Here is a 25,248-nt window from a genome sequence, read left to right on the forward strand (position 1 = left end):
TGCTGGTGTTTTTTGTAATTGTATGTGTTTTCTTAAATTGAAGCGCGTTAAGCTCTCTCGTCCACCGTAATGTACACTGCATACACTGTAAATGATGATGATGATTATGTGATCTATCCAGGTTCCCCGTCCAAATTTTGGAAGCTTAGCATTACCAATGACCAACATTCAACTGAAACCTTTACATTTTTTAATTTTTTTCTGTAGATACTAGATAGTTTATACTACTTTACCACACTTGTCTCAATTTCTGCATTATTAGTCTAGTTTTCAATGCCACACTATACTTCAGAAATAATTTTCATATGGTGGTCTACACTGCTCAAGATTAATATCATGTTGATATTATGTTGGAAAGCTCTCTTTGGGACAACATAAATACCTTGATTGTCACTGTATTTCAATTTAATGCATAAAGAAAAGTTAACAAACAATTAAACAACGTCACCCATTATTTACTGTGAAATATTTTATTTTGTATTTAATTGTATTTATTTTATTTAATGCATTTATTTTTTATTTAATTAAATTAAATTTTTTAAACTTTTCTTTTCTTTTTTTATGCACATTCAGCCAAACACTATTACACCACAACACCCGTTAATTTACTGTCAAACATATTTTATTTTATTTCATTTCATATTTTATTTATTTAATTTTATGTTTTTATTTATTTTGTTTTATTTTTTATTTTATTTTCATTTATTTTTTAATTAAACTTTTATTTTATATTTTATTTTGTTTTAAAATTTTATTTAATTTAATTGTATATTTTATTTTAAATATATTATATTTTATATTATATTATATTTTTATTTTATTAGACATTTTATTTAGTTTTGATATGTTTATTTCATTTGTTAATTTTATTTATTTATTTTTTTCATTCAATTTCATTTTATACACATTCAGCTAAACACTATTACCATCTCTGGTCCATCTCTGAGCACTAAAACACCTTAATTGTCACTGTATTTCAATTTAATGCAAAAAAAAAAGTTAACAAATAATTTGCAGTAATGCCACCAATTATTTACTGTAAAACATATTTTATTTTATATTTAATTATTTTTTATTTATTTATTTATTTATTTATTTATTGTACTGTATTTATCCTATTCTATTCTATTCTTTTCTATTCTATTCTATTCTATTCTATTATTTTATATTATTATTATTTTTTTATTTCCTACACATTCAGCAAAAAACTATTCCCATCTTTGGGCCATCTCTGACCACCGCAGTGCTCTCACTCTCAAACATTTGCTCAAAGCAACAACAAACACTTTCCTTTGCGTTTGTGCATCGACTGTGAACAATTGAAGCTGATATATCCTAAGGAAATGTCAACGGATTCAATCAAAACGCTTCTATCGCAGTCTGGAAAGGGGTGAAATTCTGGAAGAGAGAGACAGACATAAAGATTTTTTTTTTAATGCATCCAGTGCCCCAATGTTCCAGAGCGGTGTATGAACTCTGCACTGTCGCAGAGCGTTTCACAGAGCAGAGAAACTTGCGGTGCATGAGTGTTTTTTTAAGCAGCAGTTCTGTCATCCATTTTCAGACAGTCACTGCACTCCATCAGTACTCCGAAGGGTCTAATGTCATGCCACGCGGCCCCTGAATATCAGATTTGGGCCCCCGGCTCTAGCACGACTCTCTCTCTCTCTTATTTATGTTTGCTTCGAAAAGCCTGAATGTATTCTTCAGGGGAACAGGAATAGAAGTGCAAGGCCAGCAAAATGGTGTTGACCTCTTGTTCTTGGGGCTCCGGGAAGCCAAAACTTCTTCAATGTGAAGTGAGATTTGAGGAAGCCCTATTGAATTGTCTAGTGCACCGCAGACAGGTCTTTTGATCCATAAAGAAACAAAGGCACTTCAGGGGGCCTGAACTCTTGGTGTCTCAACAAAAAAAGGGTAAAATTGGGGCTTTCACACAGAACTACAAAACAGAAAGCAGTCACGGTGCTAAATAAAACACAGCTTACTATGGTTTAAGACTCGATGCGAACAACACACACTAAAAATTTATTAAGGACAGACCTGGCGAGCTTATTGGAGCTTTTTTAAAAAAAAATTTTTAGCACTTTTAAGAAACTGTATATATTTTGTAAGCTAAAAGGTAGTGCTCTATGTATTTGTGTCGCTAAAATAACACCAATTCCAAATTGTTTCAGAATTTGTTGACATTGATTTAATCGCAAAAGTGAAAACATGATTAGTTAATCTGAAAGGATCAGGTTCAAAGAGGCATTTGTTCAGGAATAAGTCTACATAATCTGTTCTTTCTTTTGATTAACTTTAAATAGGGGTGTCACGATTTTGATTTTTAATCGAAATCGATCGAAATTTATGCTCAATTTCGATTATCGAATCAAAAAATAGAATCGTCGATGCTGCCACGCCACCATGTCACGTCAGCTTGGCTTGCCAAGCGGGAAAAAAACAGGCTTGTTGAAGTGCTTGTTAAACTGTAGAAGCAGGAGAACCGTCGACATAGCTTAAACCCTCTCCTCTTTCAATGAAGTCACCCGTGTTTAAGCATTTTGAATTTCCAGTGAGTTATGTTGACAACGTTCGTGTTGTCGATAAAAAAAAAAACACAGTTTTGCAAGCTCTGCTATGTACGTATTACGTACGGTTCGTCCGATAGACAACACCGGCATCGCGATCCTTCGCTCATCCCCGTTGCAAATCCGCTCGCGAAAAGTACACACTCAGCCCCTATTTACACTGTCTTTGTTTTTATATGGCATTTTAGAACGACAACGATTTGAGATCCACAGTGGCGTGTAGCATTACTGAGCAGCCCTCCTTCCTCTACCTCTGAAAATGCACATCACGTGACCACACAGACACAGACGCGCACACAGCGGGTCCAGGCAGTCAGAGGACTGCTTCAATCTTTCACTCACTTGTACTTAGTCATTTTAGCGAACACCTCAGATACTGTTGGCTGGTTCCTGTTGGTTGTGCGTCTTTTTTTACCGACGCCATTATAACGACACAAATCACTGCCTATTCACGAGTCTTGCAGAAAAAGTGATTGACAGGTGGTAATTATGTGTGTATCTTGCCTTTATTCATTTAATGTATAATTTGTTTATGGGTAAAACAAAGACCATGCAGGTCAGGTAGTTTAAATGGTAGGCTACAAATAATTAATTGGTCATTAATTAATTATTCATAATCGAAAATCGAATTGAATCGTGCCTTTAGAATCGAAAATGTAATCGAATCGTGGATTTGGAGGATCGTGACACCCTTAACTTTAAATAACTTGCATACCCCTAGTCGTGCCCAACTGACACTGGTTTCTCTCAAGGTTTTTTTCCCTTCACTTTGTAATTGGGCAAGTTTTGTTCTGCACCATGGCTTGCTTGGTTTGGGACTTGTGGAGCACAGCATCGATGGATTTACTCTTCAGTGTTTGGACTTTCAGCAGGGAACTTTTGGCCTGTTTCCACTGAGTGGTACGGTACAGTACGGTACGGTTCAGTTCAGTTCCCTTTCATGGCCGTTTCCACTGGTACCTAAAAGTGAACCATACCGTACAACTTTTTGGGTACCCTTTCAGGAGGGTACATATCACAACAAAAGGGTACACGCAGGAGACACACAGCTGAACGCTATTGGTTTACAGAGATGCGTCACTCATTCGTGCAACAAGCCAGGAGAACAAAGTAATCGACGTTTTTAAAAATACAGCCAAGACATTACACCGTAATATTATATATAAATAATAACGAACCATGGTCAACCCGACCTTATGCAAATCATGTTGTCGTCTTGATGAACAGCCACAAAGCAAAGAAGAAGAGCAGAACTATCCTGTGGCCCGTAGTTGTCTACAAGGCAGTCTAAAATGCAAGCAGTTTCGCGTTCTCGCTTGCACTCGTGTGCGCACTATATTTTAAATAACGAACTTCTCGAGCAGATAATAATAACGTGTGCATGATTATTGAAGTTCTTTTGACAGCCGATCCTTTCAGAAACGAACAAACACGAGAGTGAAGTTCCAAAAAACATAGGAGAAGCCCAACAAAACAAAGGAGCAAATGATTGTTTTAGCAACCTAAAACATGAACAAACTGGCACGTTCAACTATTATCATCACCTTTTGAACTATTATGAACACGGAATGACGGAGTTACTTTCTAACAGAGGTTACATGTGCTGGTGAAGATTAAAGATACAGATGAGAGGTTTGCACTCGCTGTAGGCTATATGTTTCGTGTTGTTTTTGAACCCAAATAAGGACTCAAATATTCAAATATGCTGCAATCGTTTATTTATTTTATTTAATCGCAGACGTTACAGTAGGCTATTTCACATCATCATTGATCTGCAGTTATAATCAAATCATGTTCATAAAAAGGTTACTAATGAACATGTATACACAAGTATTTACGTGTAAAAAGCATCTGTTTTGTGAGAAGTGCTTCTTATATGATATGCGAACGACCCGTACGGCTTTACTGTAGACATTTCCTCCAGCGAGAATGACATCAACTGAAACTTTCTGCCGTACACCACGCCCACCATTGGTACCCTTTTGGCTGATAAACTCAAGCCTGATAAAGGTGACCCGTCTCGACCCATTCCATACTGTACTACTCAGTAAAAACAACCCATTTAACTCTGAAATCCGGACTAACACAGTTTCAGTTTACTAGAACTTCTATTTGAATTGAATTGAATACTTTTTGATAATTAAAAATATGTTCACAAAAGGAAGTGAAAAGAATCATTTATAGGAATCATTACTTCAGAGAATGGATTCACTACAAAGAATCACTGTAGAGTTATTCAATCATGAATCCGACTACATTGATTATGCTGTTTTTCACCTCATAAGAATCATTTGTTAAACTGGACCACATTGATTGTGTAGTATGGTTTTGATTCACAATAAAAGAATAAGCTCAAAAGAGCCATTTGTTTTAACTCAGGCTCATTCTTACTACTTACCGCTTTCTACATTTTTGGAGAGCGGCAAATACGACCCAAGAGCTATGCTTTTTTTTGCAGTTTTTGTTTTCATGAATGCACCAAAGGCCGCTGTGCATGCTTTTTCAGATGTCAAATTTCTCTCACAAGTGTCATTCACGTCTGCTGTTTTCACCCAAATCCACCAGAGGCCGCTGTCAACTGACTGACTGACCAATTGACCACCCTCCTCCTTCCCTAAACCCAACTGATAGTGTTTTCAAAAGCACAGATTGACCCGCCCAACCATTGCCCTAAACCCAGCTGACCGTTTTAAAAAGCAATCCAGAAATGAAAAGTCATCGCCTGATTTTTACCACGTTTTCAGATATCAACACATTCTCACCCTGTTACTTGTTTTTATTTTTTGGCTTCTTTTTTTTCTTACTCGCTTTCTGGAACTGCTCTTCACTGGACTCGCACCCCGTCATCATGGTCAACTCCTCTCTGCATCTCAAGTCTGCCAACGTGCAAGGCGAGTTACTGGACAAACAGCAGGAAAGCTGTCCATACGTAGGTAAGCAGTCAGCTGGTAAGCGCGAACAGGAACGGCATCATACTGCCCTATAGCGATCGTTTTAAGGACAAAATGCAGCCATACGTACTTCTGCCTACATAATAATGTTGATTTGTTTGCTCATCACAGGCTCGGATTGGCTAATCGGGAGAACCGGGAGAATTCTCGGGGGGTCGGTCTGTTTTTTTGGCCACGAGGGCCAGTGTCCCTACCTGCTTGCACTCTCTCAGCAGTCACACTTTTTTCATCTATTTGTTTATTTGATCATAGCTTTACTCTTTTTATTCATTATTTTGCCGCAGCGCCGCTCTTTTTATTTATTTTCTCGCAGCCCCGTGAGCAAAATGCAGCCTGCAGGTTAACGTTAATGATAATGATGTAATGTAACTATCGACCCCAAACAGCGGCACCTTAGTGAATTTAAGAATTCGAATGATTGATATTAATGAATAATGCACCTGCTCAATGAAAATCAAATGATTCGCTACATTAATAAATCTGACATAACTTGATCAGAAATCTAAAAAGGGGAGAAAAAGATTGAGCCATAAAAAGAAAGTAGTGCTGTGTCTTAAGGGTCACAAGTCATTACTTATTTTTTATTGCCACAGTTATTGTGCCATTGTGGTCCAGTGGTAAACACGTTGCATTTCAACGCCGCAGACCTGTGTTCCAGCCTCACCCGTAAAATTATTATTGCATTTTTTTTCATTTTTATTGTAAAAATATATAATACTGTTAGGGTTGTTGAACATTTGAATTTCTAAAGCAGCTGTTTTCTTGAAAAAGACGTGATAGTGAAATTAGAAACTGAATTGGAATCAGATGTGAACTGAGGTGGGCCGGTCTGGCTTGAAATTCCAGGGCTGAAAATGAGTCCCACTCCGGCCCTGGCTTATCACATGACACTGACAACTATACGTTTAGAAGGATTCACATCACTACAAATATTCAGTTCAATAGAATCATTTACTGAGGAACTGTACTCAACTGATGTGCTTTATGCTTTTGATTCACTAAAGAATCAGCTTATAAAAGTCTCTGCATGATCCACTAAAAAGAATCACTTCATAAGACTTTTTGTTCACGAACTGAACTAAACGGGTTGTTCTCTGTGTTGTGATACACAATACAGGAATTGGCTCAAAACAGAGTCATTTGTTTGGCAATCAAATGAGAACTCCCACTTTTGCTTTTGTGTGATTCACTAAAAGAATGAGCTTATTAGAACTCAAGAATTAGATGACAAAAGTTATGCTGCATGTTTTTCAATCACTAAAAAACATCAGCTAAGGAGAGTCATTTGCTTGTTAATCACACTACACTGGCAACTGTAAGTTGACTGATTCACTACAAAGATTCAATACATAAGAATCTTTTTTAAGGAACTGAACTGCTTTATGTTTTTGATTCACTGTACAACAATAAGCACACACGGGTCATTTGTTTGATAACACCACAACACCTCAAACTCTGTAAGCATCTGAGTTATTCACTAGAATGAATCGGTTCATAAGAATCATTTGTTCAAAAACTTAACAAACTGTTTGTTATTGATACACTAAAGAAAAATCGGAGAACATAAAGGAGTTGTACAGTAACATGGTCCACATATTGTCCGATTCACATAAGAATCATTTATTTGTGAGCAGGATTAAACTGATTGCACTGATGTTTTTGATTTATTAACAAAAGAAACAGGTTATTTATTCAGAAATGCTCCAAAAGAAAGAAAGAAATTATAACTCACTTCCCTTGAGCTTGGTCCCTGATTAGGCCAAATGAACCACCCATTACTCTGGCATATGTTTCATGCGGCGAATGCACTTCTCACCTGTACTCTGTTGATGGGGTCCTTCTTGATCCATTTGATGACAGTCTCATAAACCAGCTCCTCTGCCTTGGTGTTCAGGCTGTCGTTGGACAGATAGTTGATCAGGTCTTCTTTGGAGATGCTGAGGATCTCATCTTGTCCTGCCACATCAGGGAAGTTCTGCAGTGCGAAGGCTTTGGCCATATTGTGTAGCTCCGTGCAGCACATGGCCTCCGCCATAGCCAGAACCCCCAGGCAGTTTGCTGCAGTCAGCTGCTTTTCTGGAAAAGAGAACAAGAGAGATGCTCACATCCATAAAAGATCACAGCACAGGGGCCGATGAGGGCTCTAGGACAGATATCTGTACTGAATATCTGGCAGGCTCCAAGTCTGGGCCCCTGCTTATGACGCTCTGGAGACGAACAACAGAACAAATCAATTGAGCCCAGTGCATGGCTTGAGACGCTGTCCTGTGGTTTAGAATGGCAAGGTGAAGCTCATCTTTAGTCCCGCTGAGTCCCGACTGAAGGCATTTGACCAAGCAGGTGCAAAGGTCCGGGTTTTTAACAAGGCAAGAGTCTTTTTTTCTTATTTTACACAGCAAGATGTGGTTTGAGTTTGACACTTGTGCCGTGGCGAATGAATCTCAGTGTTGATTGCCAGTCTGAGTGCTTTCTTAAGAGACTCTTTCAAATTCAAATGTGAAACGCAGAATATAAAAGTTGCTTTAAGCATCTGGCTGAAATAGTAAAGATGTAGAAATTAATTATGAAAAGCCGTGCTGTTTGATTCACACACATAACCATGGACATTTTTAGGATATTTTCTTTGAAAATATAGAACATTTTAAACACAGCCGTATTTATTAAACTTTTGAGCAGCCCCCAGATACAGTTAAACAAAGGGTTTGGCTGCAAAAGTGTATAAAAAATAAATAAACCAACCATAGTGTCTTTAAAACCCTTTTGCTTTCCATTACTAATACAAAAAAAATCACTTTTGAATAAAAGGTTGAATTCTTTTACTGCATCATGTACAATACTGTGATGCATTACACACACACAAAAAAACATAGCATTCGCTCTTTCTTCAGTCTACTAAATTCTTGAACTTTTTTTGGGACAACTTAATTGTTTTATTTCCAATCCAATAAAGTTTGTAAAAACCTATAGGTTAACTTATTTTCTTCATGTTGTCTCAATACAAATCGGTTGTGTCAAATACAGTGTTTTTTTTACAGCGTGGTTACGACAAAACAGAGGATCTTGTTCACAGATCAGGTTTATAACCAAGCGGCAACATCCCGCTCTCCCTCATGAAGCTAATACGGAAGTAACTGAAAATGCAATTCATCGAAATTCCACTAGGTCTTGCTCCATGATAGAGCACATTTCTATTGACCCCAATGTTAAAATGGTCAACTTTAGAGCAGAAAAAAGGTGCTTACAGCCTTGTACAAAGACCGATTTTGGTTCATATAGCAAATATTACTCTTTATAACAACTGAATTTTTTTGGGGGTAATTTTTTTTTTATAACTCATCTGTTTTGTTTATGTTAAGTTATATTAAGTCTGCATAATTAAGGGGCATGGCCAGTTGAGTGAGAGCTTGGTTTCGCTGGCCACCTCAACTTCACCTCAGCTAATTCCGGCTGATTAGCTGCTGAACTCGGCATATATATTATATTTTTGTTTTGTTTTATGTGGCTTTACACAGTCAACTGCTTTTTAGGATTATTTCCAACAATTATTAGACAATACGGCATGCTGTGCACTTAACTGTGCTCACAAACCATTCAAGTGGCCTCCATTTCCCAGGTGAGTGAAATTATATACTTGTATACCATCTATATAAATCTATTTGTTTTATTTAAGATCATTTATTATTTTCTTTAGAACTGTAATGCACTCCCGAATCTGACAGATTGATTAGCTCTAGGCTCTAGAACAGCCGTCTGAAGCGTTGTCAAACAGTGTTATGTCTGGATTTCATAGATAGCCTTGCATTTACTAACACAGACTATATTTAAAGTACTTGGAAGTAATTGACGTTTTGCTCCTGTAGAAAAACGTCATAAGAACAATGCTTAGTGGCTCAATGTATTACAACAAGGTTTTTAAAAGACTAAACACGTTATTGATATAGTACACAACCAAGCACATGTGGTCAGAACACAAACATGTCACAGGTAATTAAGTATTAAGTGTTTCTCCCCCAAAAAAAGCCTGTTTAAGCTCCGCCTCTTTGCCCTTTTTTTATAACCCCCGGTTGGCGTGATGAAGTGCAAACAAAATGGCAATGGTTGGCCACGCCTACTTGTAGCTTCATTTGCGCTCTTCAGAAACCTATGGGTGACATCACGGATATTGCGTCCATGTCTTTCACAGTCTATGATTATAACACTGAACTGCATTAAAATAAAACTACAAAATAAACAGAGTTCTGTCTGTTTACTTTGCAACATCCAGTAACTTGAGAAAAGTTAACCACATAAAAGCCAAAGCAAAGCACACACTATATATAATTAAAAGATATGGACAAAAACTCTCATAAAGACACTCCTAAACCTTGTGGAAAACCTTCCCAGAAGACTTCCAGAAGCCGTTATAGCTGCAGAAGGTGGGCCAACTCCATATTAAACCCTTCGCATTAAGATTGGGATGCCATTAAAGTTCATATGCATATAAAGGTGGATTTATATAATAAATTCTGTATTTATTACACAATTGCCTGCTGCAGTGCTCGTCTCTGTCAAGCAGAATCCAATAACACATATTACCAAGACAGCAAATAATAAGGAGAGCATGTCTGAATCTCTCCGTAACAGATGCAACCTGATTCAAATAAACACAATAAATGTGGACCGACTGTGACATCGGATCGACTCTGTGGGTCTTACACAACCCAATTTGTCTCCACTATAAAACAGAAGAGTACAAATTGTTGTAAAAATGGTTGAGTGAGCGTCTGGTGGAGGCAGATGGGCTTTTATTATATGTCTGGGTCTTTGGAGGCCGGCCTGCAGCGCACCATCACCAATAAGCCAAACGGGCCACTCGTCTTCTTCCACTCCCAGAGGAAGGAAAAACATTTTTTTTTTAGGTGAGGTTTGTGCCAGAGGCAATAAATGGTATGCCGCAGACAGACCACAGAGCGAGGCTTATGCCCAGAGCTGGAATGAGTTTATAGACATGCTCTAAAGTCAGCGCTGCAGTGTGTGGTATTACAAACACATGGACTACACCTTGCACATATTTAAGTTCGCCTCATGTAACATCTTGATTGAGTAGGTAACCCTTTGTTACATTAAGGTGGGAATGGAAACATTATGTTAACTTGATCAACTAGAGGACATAACAAGTTGACATAACTTCCAAGTAAGTAATCAACTGAGGAGGAATGTCTTCAACCACATAGCAAAATTTCTCTGGCCAGCTCTGGCCCACACAATAGGCTTTGCTTGGTCTACATGTTGCATTGAATTATGGCACATAATGAAAGTTAGTTCCAGTTATTTTGCAACATACAGGAAACAATATATTAATAATTCAAATGACCGAATCTCGATTATTTTCTGGAGTAAAATTAAGGCATCAGAAGATGTAAAATAGGAAGGTGGAAATGACTTGCCAGACTTACGTGGCCCACATCCGAGCATAATACTACATTTGACACCTGGTCCAAGCCTTGTGTGCCGCCTTGAAGACGATGTGAACTCTGCCAAACCTGGGCCAAGTTTGACCCACTTGCTGGATGAATGTCTGCTGTGCCAACCTTGTACAAAAATCTGTCCCAGAATTCCTTGCTACCTGAGAACCCTCGTTCCTCAAAGGAGGGAATAGAGGCGTTATGTCAACTTGATCAACCAGGGCACATAACAACTTGACATAACTTGAAGTAATTAACCTTGGTAGGTAGCATCACATAGTAAAATTTCTCTGGCCAGCTCTGTCCCACACAATAGGCTTTTGCTTGGCCTTGTCGCAGTGAATTACATGACGGGACCAAGTCTGACTACTACACAAGGGCCAAACATGGACCGTATCTAGGCCATTTCTAGGTAAATAACCCACAATGGAATCCAGACTCGGTGTGACATGAAATTGATAAACTCATGAAGCATTGCGCTTTAGTCAAGCTATGGGCGTGCTTTTTCATAAAGCAACCTAATTGGCAGATTTCTTTTTTATTAACAGATATGTTAATAAAATACATGTAATGTTGTTATTTTGCAACTTGCAGGAAACAATATATTAATAATTCAGACAATTTAATATTGGTTATTATCTATTATTTGTGTGTTGAAATATTTCTTTACTCAAAAAGTAATTTAAATGCGTGTCAAGACAGGCCAAACTTACGTGGCCCACATTGTAATTTTTAACGTCTGGGCATAATACTACTACTGTCTTGTATGCCGCCATGAAGACCTCTGCCAAACCCGAGCCGTATTTGACCCACATGCTGGATGAATGCCTGCTATGCTGACTTTCTGCCAAATTTGGCCCAGAATAATTTACTACCTGGGAACGCTCATTTCCCAAAAGAGGGAATAGAGACCTTATGTCAACTTAATCAACTAGGGGACATAACAAGTTGACATAAGCGATCAACCAAGGGGAATGCTTGGTTACATAGGTAACCCACATAGTAACACTGCTCTGGCCATCTCTGGCACACACAATAGGCTTTTGCTTGGCATTGTCACAGAGAATTACATGACTAGACCAAGTCTGGCTCCCAGACAAGAGCCAAACATGGACCATATCTAGGCCAAGTCTAACCTACAACTCGGCCTGGGCTGGGCTATATATGGTGCCTTTTGGCTATTTTTTAGAAGCCAGAGTCGGTATATTATGAAATTGATACACTCACGAAGCATTGCGTTTTAGTCAGGCTATGGGCGTGCTTTTTCTTGAAGCAACCTAATTGGCAGATTTATTTTATTTTTTTATGAACAGATTGGTTAATAAAATATATGTAATGTTGGTTAATTCTTGTCATTTTGCAACATACAGGAAACAATTGATTAATAATTTAAATAATTTCATCTTGATTATTTCCTGGATTAAAATTAAGGCATCAGAAGATGCAAACATGAAGATGGAAATGACATTGTGTATTAAAATATTTCTTTACTCAAAAAGTAATTTAAATGTGGGTGACACTTTCGTGGCCCACATTGCATATTTTAACGTCTGGGCATAATACTACATTTGACATCTGGCCCATGTCTTGTGTGCCACCTTGAAGACAGTGCCACCTCTGCCAAATCTGAGCAATATTTGACCTACATGCCGGATGAATGCCTGCTATGCCAACTTTGTGCCAAATCTGGCCCAGAATTCTTTACTACCTGGGAACCCTCGTTACCCCACAGGAGAGAATAGAGACATTGGGCTCTATTTTGACCGTCCATGCGCAGAGCGCAAAACGCAGGGCGCAAACGCTTTCAGGGCGTGTCAGAATGCGTTTTTGCTAATTTTAGGACGGGAAAACCTGCTTTGCGCCATGGCGCATGGTCTAAAAGAGTTGAGTTTATTTTCTTAATGAGTTATAGGTGTGTTTTGAGAATAAACCAATCAGAGTCTCATCTCCCATTCCCTTTAAGAGCCAGCTGCGTTGCACCACAAGCGCATTCGCTATTTACAGGACACAAAGTAAGTCTAAGTGGAAAAAAATGACCATTTCACAAGCAAACAGTTAACAGTTAACAGTTTTTTTTAACAGAAAACTGTTAAACAGAGCATCTACTGCGTGAGAATGAGAGATAATGGATCTACTTTCACATTCGCTCTTGGATAGGGAAATCTTTACGCACAGACATCAATTAGTCTATAAATAAATACTTTTGTTTGTTAAGCGCAAATTTTTGTTTCAAAACTATTTCTAAATTCAGTTCTAATTTCCAGCAAACGAATAAATGAACAATAATAACAAAGTGTGCTCAAAAACCTGAGTTATATCCTAAAACAAATGCTGCGCCCCATATGGTCTAAAACCTGACAGGTGGGCAAATCTAAGCTTGTTTTTAATAAAACAAATATAAATATGGATATAATAAATAATACTGCTAATAATAATAACATTATACAAAAGCAAATTGTTATGAATGAACTGAAAAAGCCTCCCGAGATGAAGACATAAAAGCAGTGATTTTTCATTTTTATGTAGGCTAGAAAATAATATGTTTTGTAATATTTTAATCCTTTATATTTATATCCTATATCTATTCTTATTATATCCTATATATATCCTTAATATTTGAATTTTTACATATGTAAAGATATTTGCCAATTGCTCTCTTGTGCGTATTAAGCAGTGCGTAAGCGAGGCGCAACTCTGCACCGGAGTTTAGACTGGGTTAGTTTTGGTCTAATGAAAAATCTATTATAGTTTCTCAAAATAGCAATGTGACAGCGGTCGGCCTCAGAATGCCACCCTTTTTAGACCAGAACGCCTATGGGCGCACAAATGAGCGATAATGCATTTGCTATTTAAACAGCGTAGCGCAACGCCTCAAAACGACTCTTGCGCCAAGCTGAAACTACCAAAACACTATTGCGCCGCGTCTTGCGCCACATTGCGCCGGGTGTATGATAGGGCCCATTATGTCAACTTAATCAACTAAAAGACATAGCAAGTTGACATAACTGGAAGTGATTGACTGATTGGAAAGCATTTTTTCTTACAGAGGTCATGTTATATTTTTTCACAATATATAAGTCTTATTTATAAATGTGGCATATTCACAAAGTGGGCGGATGTGTGTGTATACATCAAATCCACATGCAAAAGTTGTAATCTATAAAAACCATCTTGACATTAGAATGTGTGGAGCTGAATGTAAACTTCAAGCAAATGTATTTAACCTAAATATTCCCTTAATTGAACCCCTTTAAATCATCATATGAGTCATATACATTAATACATTAATTAACATGTATTTTGGTGTTTGTTCACTTTTAGGAAGAAACTTTTATAAATCAAATGCCAGATGTCCAATGAAAGTTATGTGTGAAATTTCTGAGATCATTTATTATACCATGCTTTAAATGGCCCTAAGTAAAGATACTTTTTAGAAAAATATATACATTTCTCTTTAAATGCTAATGAGCTGCTTCTCCCCACCCACTTTTAGAAGAGGGTGGAGCCTTTACAGTTCCTGCCTCAGACACTACTGCAACAACAAACAAAAAGCACAATGTTTGCTACGATTATGGAACAAATCAAGTGCATCAGTGTACAGATCAATGAAACAGTGTCTCTTGCATATGAAGACTGCACGCTACTAACAAAACTCAACCATGCTCTGCCCTCCTCAGGTAAAATGATTTTCAAATACTCAAACAAAATTTTAAAGGAAATGTCAATGAAATTACCATATATAGTTATTTGCCCGATAAAGAGTTAAAGCATAACAGGACTGCTTTAAATCTATTTTAAACCATGCTTTGGTGAAGCAAAGCTGATATTCCCAGACTATGCATCTTGAGGTATATTTCCAAACCTATGTTTCTATCCACTTCGCTCACTACAACCCAACCCTGTTGAAGTTAATCAATCATTTTTTACTTGCTGTAAGTAACTTTGACATGTAATCAGATTTTTGCCCAAAGGCACAACAATCCTCAACCAGTTATTTCTGAATCCATTTGCTGACTTTCAGTTGTTGGACTTTTACAAACTGAGGAACTTTCAGTAAACAAATATTCATACTGTATCTTACTTAAATCAATAGTTTGTCTTCACCTACATTATCGATGTTTATATGTACAGTATATCAGCCTTAGCCTCGTGATTCATTAATAGGTTAACATTATTGCTGAACCATTTGACCTGCATTATTTAGGAGTGTTTCTTCAAATGTAACAATTAAATTCATGTTATTTTTTATTACAACTTTTTATTATGTTTCGCTTAAGCTTTTAAAGAAATTTAAGATAAAGTTTTCTTTGACTGATTAATAAAAATCCCCTTTTATGTATGGTAAATTGTAATTATGAATTTCATGCTTTGGATACAGTATATTGTCATATTTGAAGGTTTAAAATTTGGAACAAAGGTAAAGCAATACATCATTATTATGTACTGTATATGATCATTTTAAAATATTGGAACTACCTCAATGCTAGTTGTGTGAAAATAATTGATAAATACTAACGTTTGAATAATTAAATTAATTCCTTATATATATATATATATATATATATATATATATATATATATATATATATATATATATATATATATATATATATATATATATATATATATATATATATATAGCACTAAAGAAAAAAAAAAAAAAAAAATATATATATATATATATATATATATATATATATATATATATATATATATATATATATATATATATATATATATATAGCACTTTTCTGGACACTCAAGGAGATTTACACATTTTTTGATATGGGGATGGTTAGGAAGCCATGATGGACAGAGGCCAGTGGGCAAATCAAGTCAGGGGTTAAACCCCTTCTATTTTTCAAAGAATGTCCAGGGATTTTTAACAATCCTCAGGACCTCGGTTTAATGTCTCACTGAGCAGTATAGAGACCCCATCAATATATTGGGGCATTAGGACCAGCTGGTCTCACTTACACCACTTGCGGCAGCAACCTATAGCTTTCCCATGTGGTGTCCCATCCAGGTACTGACCGGGTGCAGCCCTGCTTAGCTTCAGTGGGCGACCAAGGGCTTAAAATGTTTGAGGTTAAAAGAAAATACTGTATTTTTATGTCTCTTACTCTCACCATGACTACATTTCCTAAATTTATTAAATAAAACCTTGGACTGGACACCAACTATTAATATATTAGTGTTTTATTATACAATGAAATGAACTGTATATTCTCTTACATAACTTTCCTTTTATTAAAAGCAGAACTTTTAGACTTTAGAGTCACATAATTCACTGATTTGGTGCTCATGAAATGATTCGGTTTCATAACACAATTACTGTATAATAGCCTCAAAGCAATCATGTTTATGACAGATTTATGACAAGTTATGCTGTCTTGCTAACAAGCTATGTTGTCTAAAACATTCATTTATTTTTTTCATTTTCTTGTCGGCTTAGTCCCTTTATTAATCTGGGATCGCCACAGCGGAATGAACCGCCAACTTATCCAGCAAGTTTTTACGCAGCGGATGCCCTTCCAGCCGCAACCCATCTCTGGGAAACATCCACACACACACATTCACACACACACTCATACACTACGGACAATTTCGCCTACTCAATTCACCTGTACCACATGTCTTTGGACTGTGGGGAAAACCACTGTCAGGCTATGGGCTAATGGGTTTGAATATGAAAATTAGCAAAAGATAATAGCGAGATGCTAATGGTCTAATCCGATTCAATGATCTATATAAAGCTAAGCCAAAAGTGCTCCCGTTTGACACAAAAACTGCCTGAATGGATTCAAAAATCCAAAAACAAAGCTGCAAAATGAGCCTAAAGAGTTGTCATAAGCATATATTAAATCCTATTCATATTCATGACATATCATGTCATGATTATAAACATTTTATGAACACCCCTTCAAGTCAAATTTGTCTTCATCTCCTGCCAACCTTTCATTGCATAGGGTGTCCACATAATTTGTATCAGGTACACGAAGAGTCAAGCTTTGAAAAGGAAAATTATAAAAAAAAATTTGAGCAAGATGCTAATGGTCTAATCAGATTTAATAATCTATGCTAAGCTAAGCTAAAAGTGCTCTCGTCTGACCCTAAAACTGTCTGAATGGATTTAAAAGTGTTAAAACTCAACTCTTGGGAAGCTGTAAAATGAGCCTAAAGAGTTGTCATAAGCATGCACAAAATCTTAAATACATATTTATGACATATCATGTCTTGATTATAAAAGTTTTATGAACACCCCTTCAAGTAAAGTGTCACCAAAGTTTCTCATTATGATAAATATTGCACTGCAAATCTTGCTTTTATGCTCTAAATTTTTCTTCATCTCCTGCCAACCTTTCATTGCATAGGGCGTCTACATGCCAGCCGATTCACCTCCATATTTAGTATTGATTGGTCTAATCGGTTCCGGATGAGACCGTGACATTGACTCTGACATTTTAATGCAATTGTTCTCTGACCTTTACACAAATCAAAGAACACATCGTCCTGCAAAAAAAAAAAAAAAAAAAAAGAGACAAACGTACATTTTCTACATGATCGGATGTTGGGATCTTTGTAGATGCATACCTAAGAAAGACACGCAGACTTTGCAGAAGGTGTTAAACTGGAACTTGTTTGCGGCCTCCAGCAGGGTTTTGGCGTTGGCCGAGTGGATGACCAGAGAGCCAGTGTAGACGAACTCAAGCAGCAGCTCCAGCACGTCCGCACTGATGTTGGTCATGTTGAGCTCCAGCTTCTCACCACTGCCCGTCTCTCTTGAAGACCTGACAGAGGACACAGAGACCAACGACAAACACACAAACACAGCCATCATGACCAACAGGAAAGCAGATAATTCAACCAAAATTAAAAGTAAGTGCTTTGAAGTAAGTAGGGTGTTAAAGTCAGAATTATTAGCCCTCCTATGAGATTTTCATTCATTTTAAAATTATTTCCCAAATTATGTTTAATGGAGTTTAAAGGATATTTAAAGGGTTTTTATTTCAACACATTTTTATGCGTAATAAATCTTATAACCAATTTCTTTTGTCTTAAAGTGCAATTTAAATGTTTAACTAGGTTAATTAGGTTACTTAGGCAAGTTAGGTTAGCCAATAAACACACAATTGTTACTATTATTAAAATAGTTTTTAGCAGCATGGACCATGCCACACTTTGAGCTAGACTTTAGTGTAGGGATGTAGGGATGTAAAGGGGTGGGAAGGGAACAATGGGATGAAGGGGAACAGAAGTTGGAGGATAAATAGTGAACAGGTAGGTAGGTTGATTGGGAGTCCTACGATGATACCCAGAGACTATTATACATCCTTCGCAATAAGATGCAAGACATGTTTGACGTGATTTGTTGCTTTTTTCAGACCAGTGCAACTTTAATTTTCCTGTTATGCATCACGTTGTTTAAATAGCAAATCCATTTGCACCACTTTGTGGACTCATGGGTGTTCTGGTCTAAAAAGATCTGTTAAGGTGCATTGTTGGCGTGTTGCTATTTTGAAGAACTGAAATAGATTGCGCCATCGACCAGCTAAAGGTTGGTCCAAAGTTCAGAAATGTGATTTTATTATTTTTTTTAAAGAATATGATGTGTATTTGGATATAACTCTTAGCTATTATTGTTAATTTATTCGTTTTCTGGAAAATAGAACTGAATTTAAAAACAGTTTTTAAACAAATGAAATTAAATATGTAGGTTAATGGATGTCTTCAGTGGAGTGAGTACAACACTGTTTCCTAATCTATGAAAGTAAAGGAGTAAAGAGTAAAAGTAAAGTAAAGAGAAAGTAAAGTGGCCAAATGGAGGAGGCTCGTTCTTTACCCTCGTGCTGCAGATGCTCTGTTTAACTTTTTTCTCACTAGTGCAGCGTTCAGTTTACTCACAAATTTGACTATGTATATAGCAAATACACCATGGCGTGACGCAACTGACTCTTAAAGGGAATGTGAGATGAACTAATTAATTTAACACACATTATGCTCAAAACACACCTATAACTCATTAAGAGAATAAGCACAACCCTGTTAGACCATGTGTCGGGGCACAGAGTGTATTTTTCCATCCTTAAAATAGCAAAAATGGATTTGGACATGGCCTTAATGCTTTTGTGCCATGCGCTTAAGACTTTGCACCTATTGTTTAAATAGAGCCCTCAAAGTAGGGGTACTTTTTAGAGTGATTAGGACCCCCCCAATTCAATCTACAGTAGGAGTGGAAGAGAGGGTTGTAAGGATTGTTAATGGGAAGCAAGGAAATAGAGGAAGTGAGGGAGGGTGGGTTCGAGAGAAGGTAGTTCTAGGTGATTGGTTAGGGAGGCAAAGAGAGGCACTGCCGAACGTTTGTTAACAGGTTAAATAACTATGTATATTTTGCCATATATATATATATATATATATATATATATATATATATATATATATATATATATATATATATATATATATATATATATATATACATACATACATACATACAAATATGAGTGTGGATATGTTTATTTTATTCCCAATTTCTGTTTAACATAGAATTTTTTTTCAACACATTTTGCAGCTTAAAGTGACATTTAAAGGCTTAACTAGGTTAATTAGGTTAACTAGGCAGGATATGGGAATTAGGCAAGTTAATGTATAATGATGATTTGTTTTGTAGACAATTGAAAAATATATAGCTAAAATGGGCTAATAATTTTGACCCTAAAATGTTTTTTCAAAATTTTAAAACTGCGTTAGCCGAAATAAAACAAGACTTTATCCAGAAGAAAAAATAAAATCAGACATACTGTATTACAGACATACTGACATTACTGTAAATTTCCTTGCTCTGTTAAACAAAATTTGGGAAATATTTAAAAAAAGCAAAAACAAACAAACAAAAAAAATTATAAATAAATAAATAAATAAATAAATAAATAAATAAAATTCAAATGGGGCCTAATAATTCTGACTTATATATATAGTGTTATATATATATATATATATATATATATATATATATATATATATATATATATATATATATATATATATATATATATATATATAAATTATTCTGTGTGTGTTTTTATTTTACTTAAAATAAATATACGCATATTATATGCATAGATATATCTAAATAAACATGAATAATATTTATTTTTCAAGATATAGATAAGATAAGAATACTGCCAGTTACTTCTGTATTTTCCTTTTTCATCACAATTTTAGAGAGGACAAACTGGAGTGAATGTAATAAATGTTATTTCAAAAAAACAAAAGGTTAGTAGATTTTTGTGATTACATAAAATGCCTCTGTTAACACACAATATAAGTTGGCAGTAGTTAACACTCTTTCTCTTCAATATACTCTACATAAAAGGCTTCCATTTAGTAGAACAACCCTAAATACAAAAACATAAAAGACAGATATGTGTTGTGTTTTTGTTTCTTGGATCTGAAATTAAAGAGTGAAACCCTTATGATCAGAACATGCACTGAGGACAAATGCACAGGAAAAATGACAGGGAAAGAAAGACATGGAAAAAGAAAAACTACAATCTGCCTGTCCACATGAAGCCAGCACATTGTCAACTGGCAGAGAGGTGTTTCATTACACTAATAAGATCTCTGCAGCACCCTGAGCACAATGATCATCTCCATAAGTGCATATTAAATACCTGCACAACTGATTTGTTGCAGCAGTAACATTTTGGGTGGATAATTCACCCAAAAAATGAATATTTCTGCCATCATTTACTCACCTGTTACTTGTTCAAAACCTATTTGAGTTTCTTTCTTCTGTTGAAAAAAATTTGGTAGCTGGGGCTCATTGACTACTATAGTTTTTTTTTTTTTTCCTGCTATAGAAATGAATGTCAAGTCAACCATTCTCCAAAATATCTTCTTGCAAGGTCAACAGAAAAGAGGAACTCAAAGATTTAAAACCACATGAGGGAGAATAAATGATGAGGTTATTTTCATTATTTGGGTGATTGATCACTTTAATTAAACTGTTCTATTTACGCCACCTACTGGAAGAAAGCAAAATAGAATTTTTATTCAGCCTTTCCACTGTTTTCGATTTCAAATAACCTAATTTTACAAATGTGAAGATAATTTTTTTATTATTATTATTTTATATTGTTTTAAGACAATATAAGCAAATGAAAATGTTTGCAGCATCTACGTGTCAATTTAATTACATTGTTCTATTTACACTACCGGAAGACAGTGAATGAGCATTTTTATTCTGACTTTCCACCATTTTTGTTTTAAGTAGATTTCGTTTAAACTAATTTCACAAATCTGAAGATCATTGTTCTTATTTAATATTTTTAAATAATATAATCTAATTCAAATTTTTGTGGCATCTATGCGTCTATTTGATTTATCGTTTTATTTACGCCACCTACTGGAAGAACGTGAATGAGCATTTTTATTTAGGCTTTCTGTTTTTATTTTAAGTAGAATTTATTAACCGAATTTTACAAATCTGAAGAAACTTACTGGAAGAAAGTGAATGTGCATTTTTATTCAGCCTTTCCACTGTTCAGGTTTTGAATAAGCAGATTTTATGTAACCTCATTTCACAAATCTGAAGTCAGATAATGTTTTTACCAATTTTTTTGAAATTATATCATCTTTTTTAAATGTTTGCAGCATCTTTGTGTTGAAAGTGAATCATAATTTCATTTCAGGTTTCCTGGTATTCCTGAAGAATAATTGTGATAAATAGTTACGTAGATTCCAGTCATACAAATGTAATTATCTGTAGATTATTTGTTTCATGACTTCAATTAACTGGACATGCAATTTTTTTTATTTTGCTAGTGTGCATTGCTGGTCTTAAGCTGAATAATTAATTAATAGTTAATTGCACTGAAAATAGCTATTTGTTTTTTGGTAATCTTTAACCAAAATTTGACCATTTACTTTCTGTTCACTTTCACTCTGGAATGAAAGTCCTTCTCTGATAATGTCAGCTTGACAATTTAGGTGAAACATGCTTAACCATGTCCATAATTATTTATATATACTGCCTGAGAAAAGTCTTGTCATCAATCCCAGTTGTAAGATCAACAAATAATAACTTGACGTTGACATACACAATATTCATTCTTTTTTCAATGCACTATGACTTTATATTCTATACTGTACATTATTTCTGTTAAGTTACAAGACTTTTGTCTAAGCAAATTTAGACTTTACTGTACTAATTAAATCATCAAAAATCAAGGCATGTTCATATTTTATTTTGGTAAAAAAAAAGTGTAATCTAGAGGCCTTTTCCTTTATATAAGTCACTTTGATACCAAATGATCAACTAGAAGTCAAATTATTATTTGTTGTTCTTAAAACTTGGATAGGCATAAAGGCTTTTTATATATAATGATATTTCTATATGACGTATACTGTATACACTGTTAAAAGCAGTTAGTTCTGTAACATATGCATTTGGATGTGACCTGTGAAGTCACGTGAGTTGACGTCACATGCAGGTGGCGCATGTAAGGAAGTTAGTGTGCAAGTGAATAATAAAGAGCTATGTTTCCTCCAGCATGCGAGTCTATTGTCATCATCACAGAAATACATAAACATCACAATGGCGACGAGGATACTAACGCGATCTCAACCCATGATTTGAAGTTTTGAAGAAATGCTTCCCGTACGTGAGTGAGTAAACACTATCACACAGAAGCTGTAGCCATGCAGTCGATGATGAATCAAACATCCATCCAGCCATTTGACACAGTAAAGTTGACTTTACTTTAAAAAGTGAATAAATTCATTGTAAGTTGCAATGGTTAAGTTGACTTAATTATGCACATAATTCATTTATTGAATCATTTTAAGGCAACAAGTTTACTAACTTTTTAAAATAAAGTCAGCTAATCATTTTAAAAGCAATGGGTTTACTCACTTTTTTAAGTTAAGCAAAAATATATATCATTTAAGGCACAATTCAGAATCTTTAAATACATAAACACACTTATATACACTAACAATTGTTAAATAAATAAATAAATAAATAAGGCTCAAGCATTATAAAATTTACACTGTCTTAATATTTATTGTATCCAGTTGTAGTCTAAAAGGCCAGGACTTTCGGAAGATGTTGAAAACCATGTAGGAAGGTGAAAATGTGATGAAATATTCACTTTCGAACACAGCGTCATTCCCAGCTGCTTATTTTTTAGATGGTGTATCATTTGATGTTGTTAAGCATTGCTTCAGTTTACAGACATTTTAAAATCAATTAATTAAAAATCAGGGAATGATCATATTTTATTTTAGTAAAATAAGTGTAATCTAGAGGCCTTTGCCTTTCATATAAGCCACTTCTGATCCCAAATGATCAACTAGAAGTCACGTTATTATTTGCTGTTCCTAAAACTTGGATAGGTGACAAGACTTTTGTCAAGTCATTATTACACAATATTGAAAACTGTAATATTATATAAAATTGCAAAAAAAGAAGAAAAATCAAGACCCAAAAATATCAAATATGGTAGAAATTTTGTTCTTTGTAATTTTAATCTCTTGCAAAAGCTCATTTGAATTAATATGCTTTATCTTTCAATTTTTGATGACCAAGTTTTTATTTTAATATCTGTTTAATAAAGCTGTTTTGTTAAAAAAATATATTGGCTATATTCACAGAAAAATTCATAAAAAACCCTCATTTTTGCACTGTACATATTTTTAGTTTGGTTTTCATTGCAATGCTCAAGTACAGCTTCAAATTTAAATTAATAATTGTATTATTATTTTTTTAAAAGATGAGAATATGCCTATAAAAGATATAAAAATGGACTTTTCCCATGGACAGCCCATTTTTCTGGGCCAATCTATTTAAAAACCCTAGAATCACCTTTATATCTACCATTCCTAGATGTCTGCGAGTAAGACTGATCTGCCTGCTCTTGTCTTTCACACGATCACTTGAGATGCAGTAATGTCCAGGGCTGGATGCGGAATGTGAATAATGAGCAGCATCAGGGGTTTTATGCTCCGACTGAAGCGATAATCCTCTGAAGGTCAAGGGCACGAGGACTGAAATTAACAGGCAAGAAGGAGTCGATTGTGTTTTAGTGAAGATAGCACTCATGTGTCCAGTCACCAGATAAACCAGAGCAAAAGCCCATGAACATGGAAAGGCCATTAGGTGAAAATGAGCTGATCTGAGCTTGCTTTTTCAGCCCAGTAGCAGTAAGTGTCCACTGTTGGGATTATCCACCCTGCAGGTTTTAAACAAAACGTCATTTTGAATTTTCCAGCCAATTTATTGATTAAACTGCAGTGTTTATTAATGCCAGTGTGTTTTCTGTCTTTTAAATATATATAGTATATTACCAATCAAAAGATTGGGGCCGTTTTTTTGTTTGTTTTTGTTTTTGTAAAAAAAAAATTGTTAAATTGTTAAATAATTATTCATTAAATATATATTTATTACTTATGTATGTATGATCAAATGAAATCATTAATCCAGTCATTGCATCACATAACTATTACGATTAATAATAATATTAATAATAATAATTTATTATTAAATAATATTATAATAATATTATTTATTAATAATAACAATTAACATTAGAGTGATTTCTGAAGGATTATGTGATTATGCAGCCTTGTTATGATCTTTTATAATTATATATATTTTTAAATAATTTAATTTACCTAAATATATTAACTTCATTCCAAATTAACATGATTTTATCTTTTTTTTTTTTGGTCTTTTTTATTATTTATTTAATGTTTTTTATTTTTATTGAAAGCAGTTTTCAATAATATATATTAATATACAGTTGAACTCAGAATTATTAGCCAATTATTAGCCAACAATTATTATTTGTTCTTTTTTAAATATTTCACAAATGATGTTTACAGAGTAAGGAAATTTTCACAGTATGTCTGATAATGTTTTTTTCTGCTGGAGAAAGTTTTGTTTGTTTTATTTCGGCTAAAATAAAAGCAGTTTTTAATTATTAAAAAATCATATTATGGTCAATATTAATAGCTCCTTTAAGCTATATTTTTTCGATAGTCTAGAGAACAAACCATCGTTATACAGTAATTTGCCGAAATACTCTTACCGGCCTAGTTAACCTAATTAACCTAGTTAAGCCTTTAAATGTCACTTTAAGCTGTATAGAAAAAATATCTAGTCAAATATTATTTCAAGTATTATTTTGACTAGATTAATCTCCTTTCTTCTTTTAGATCAATTAAGACATTTAGGGCCCTATCATAGAGTCGACGCAATAACGTCCATGACGTGTT

General features: G+C 34.9%; 1 protein-coding gene across 2 annotated transcripts in view; it reads right to left on the reverse strand.

The window, feature by feature from the left end:
• Window positions 1-25,248, reverse strand: part of klhl29 (kelch like family member 29) — a 608,122-nt gene that overhangs the window by 138,908 nt on the left and 443,966 nt on the right. For both annotated transcript variants that reach the window (XM_073933675.1, XM_003200753.7), the window contains 2 exons: window positions 17,563-17,759; window positions 7,341-7,600 (listed from right to left, as the gene is read on the reverse strand). In XM_073933675.1, coding sequence (XP_073789776.1) covers window positions 7,341-7,600; window positions 17,563-17,716 — 414 coding nt within the window. In that variant the 5' untranslated portion in view covers window positions 17,717-17,759. The remainder of the gene's footprint in view (window positions 1-7,340; window positions 7,601-17,562; window positions 17,760-25,248) is intronic.

Source organism: Danio rerio, chromosome 20 (genome assembly GCF_049306965.1).
Source record: "Danio rerio strain Tuebingen ecotype United States chromosome 20, GRCz12tu, whole genome shotgun sequence".
Taxonomy (NCBI): Eukaryota; Metazoa; Chordata; class Actinopteri; order Cypriniformes; family Danionidae; genus Danio; species Danio rerio.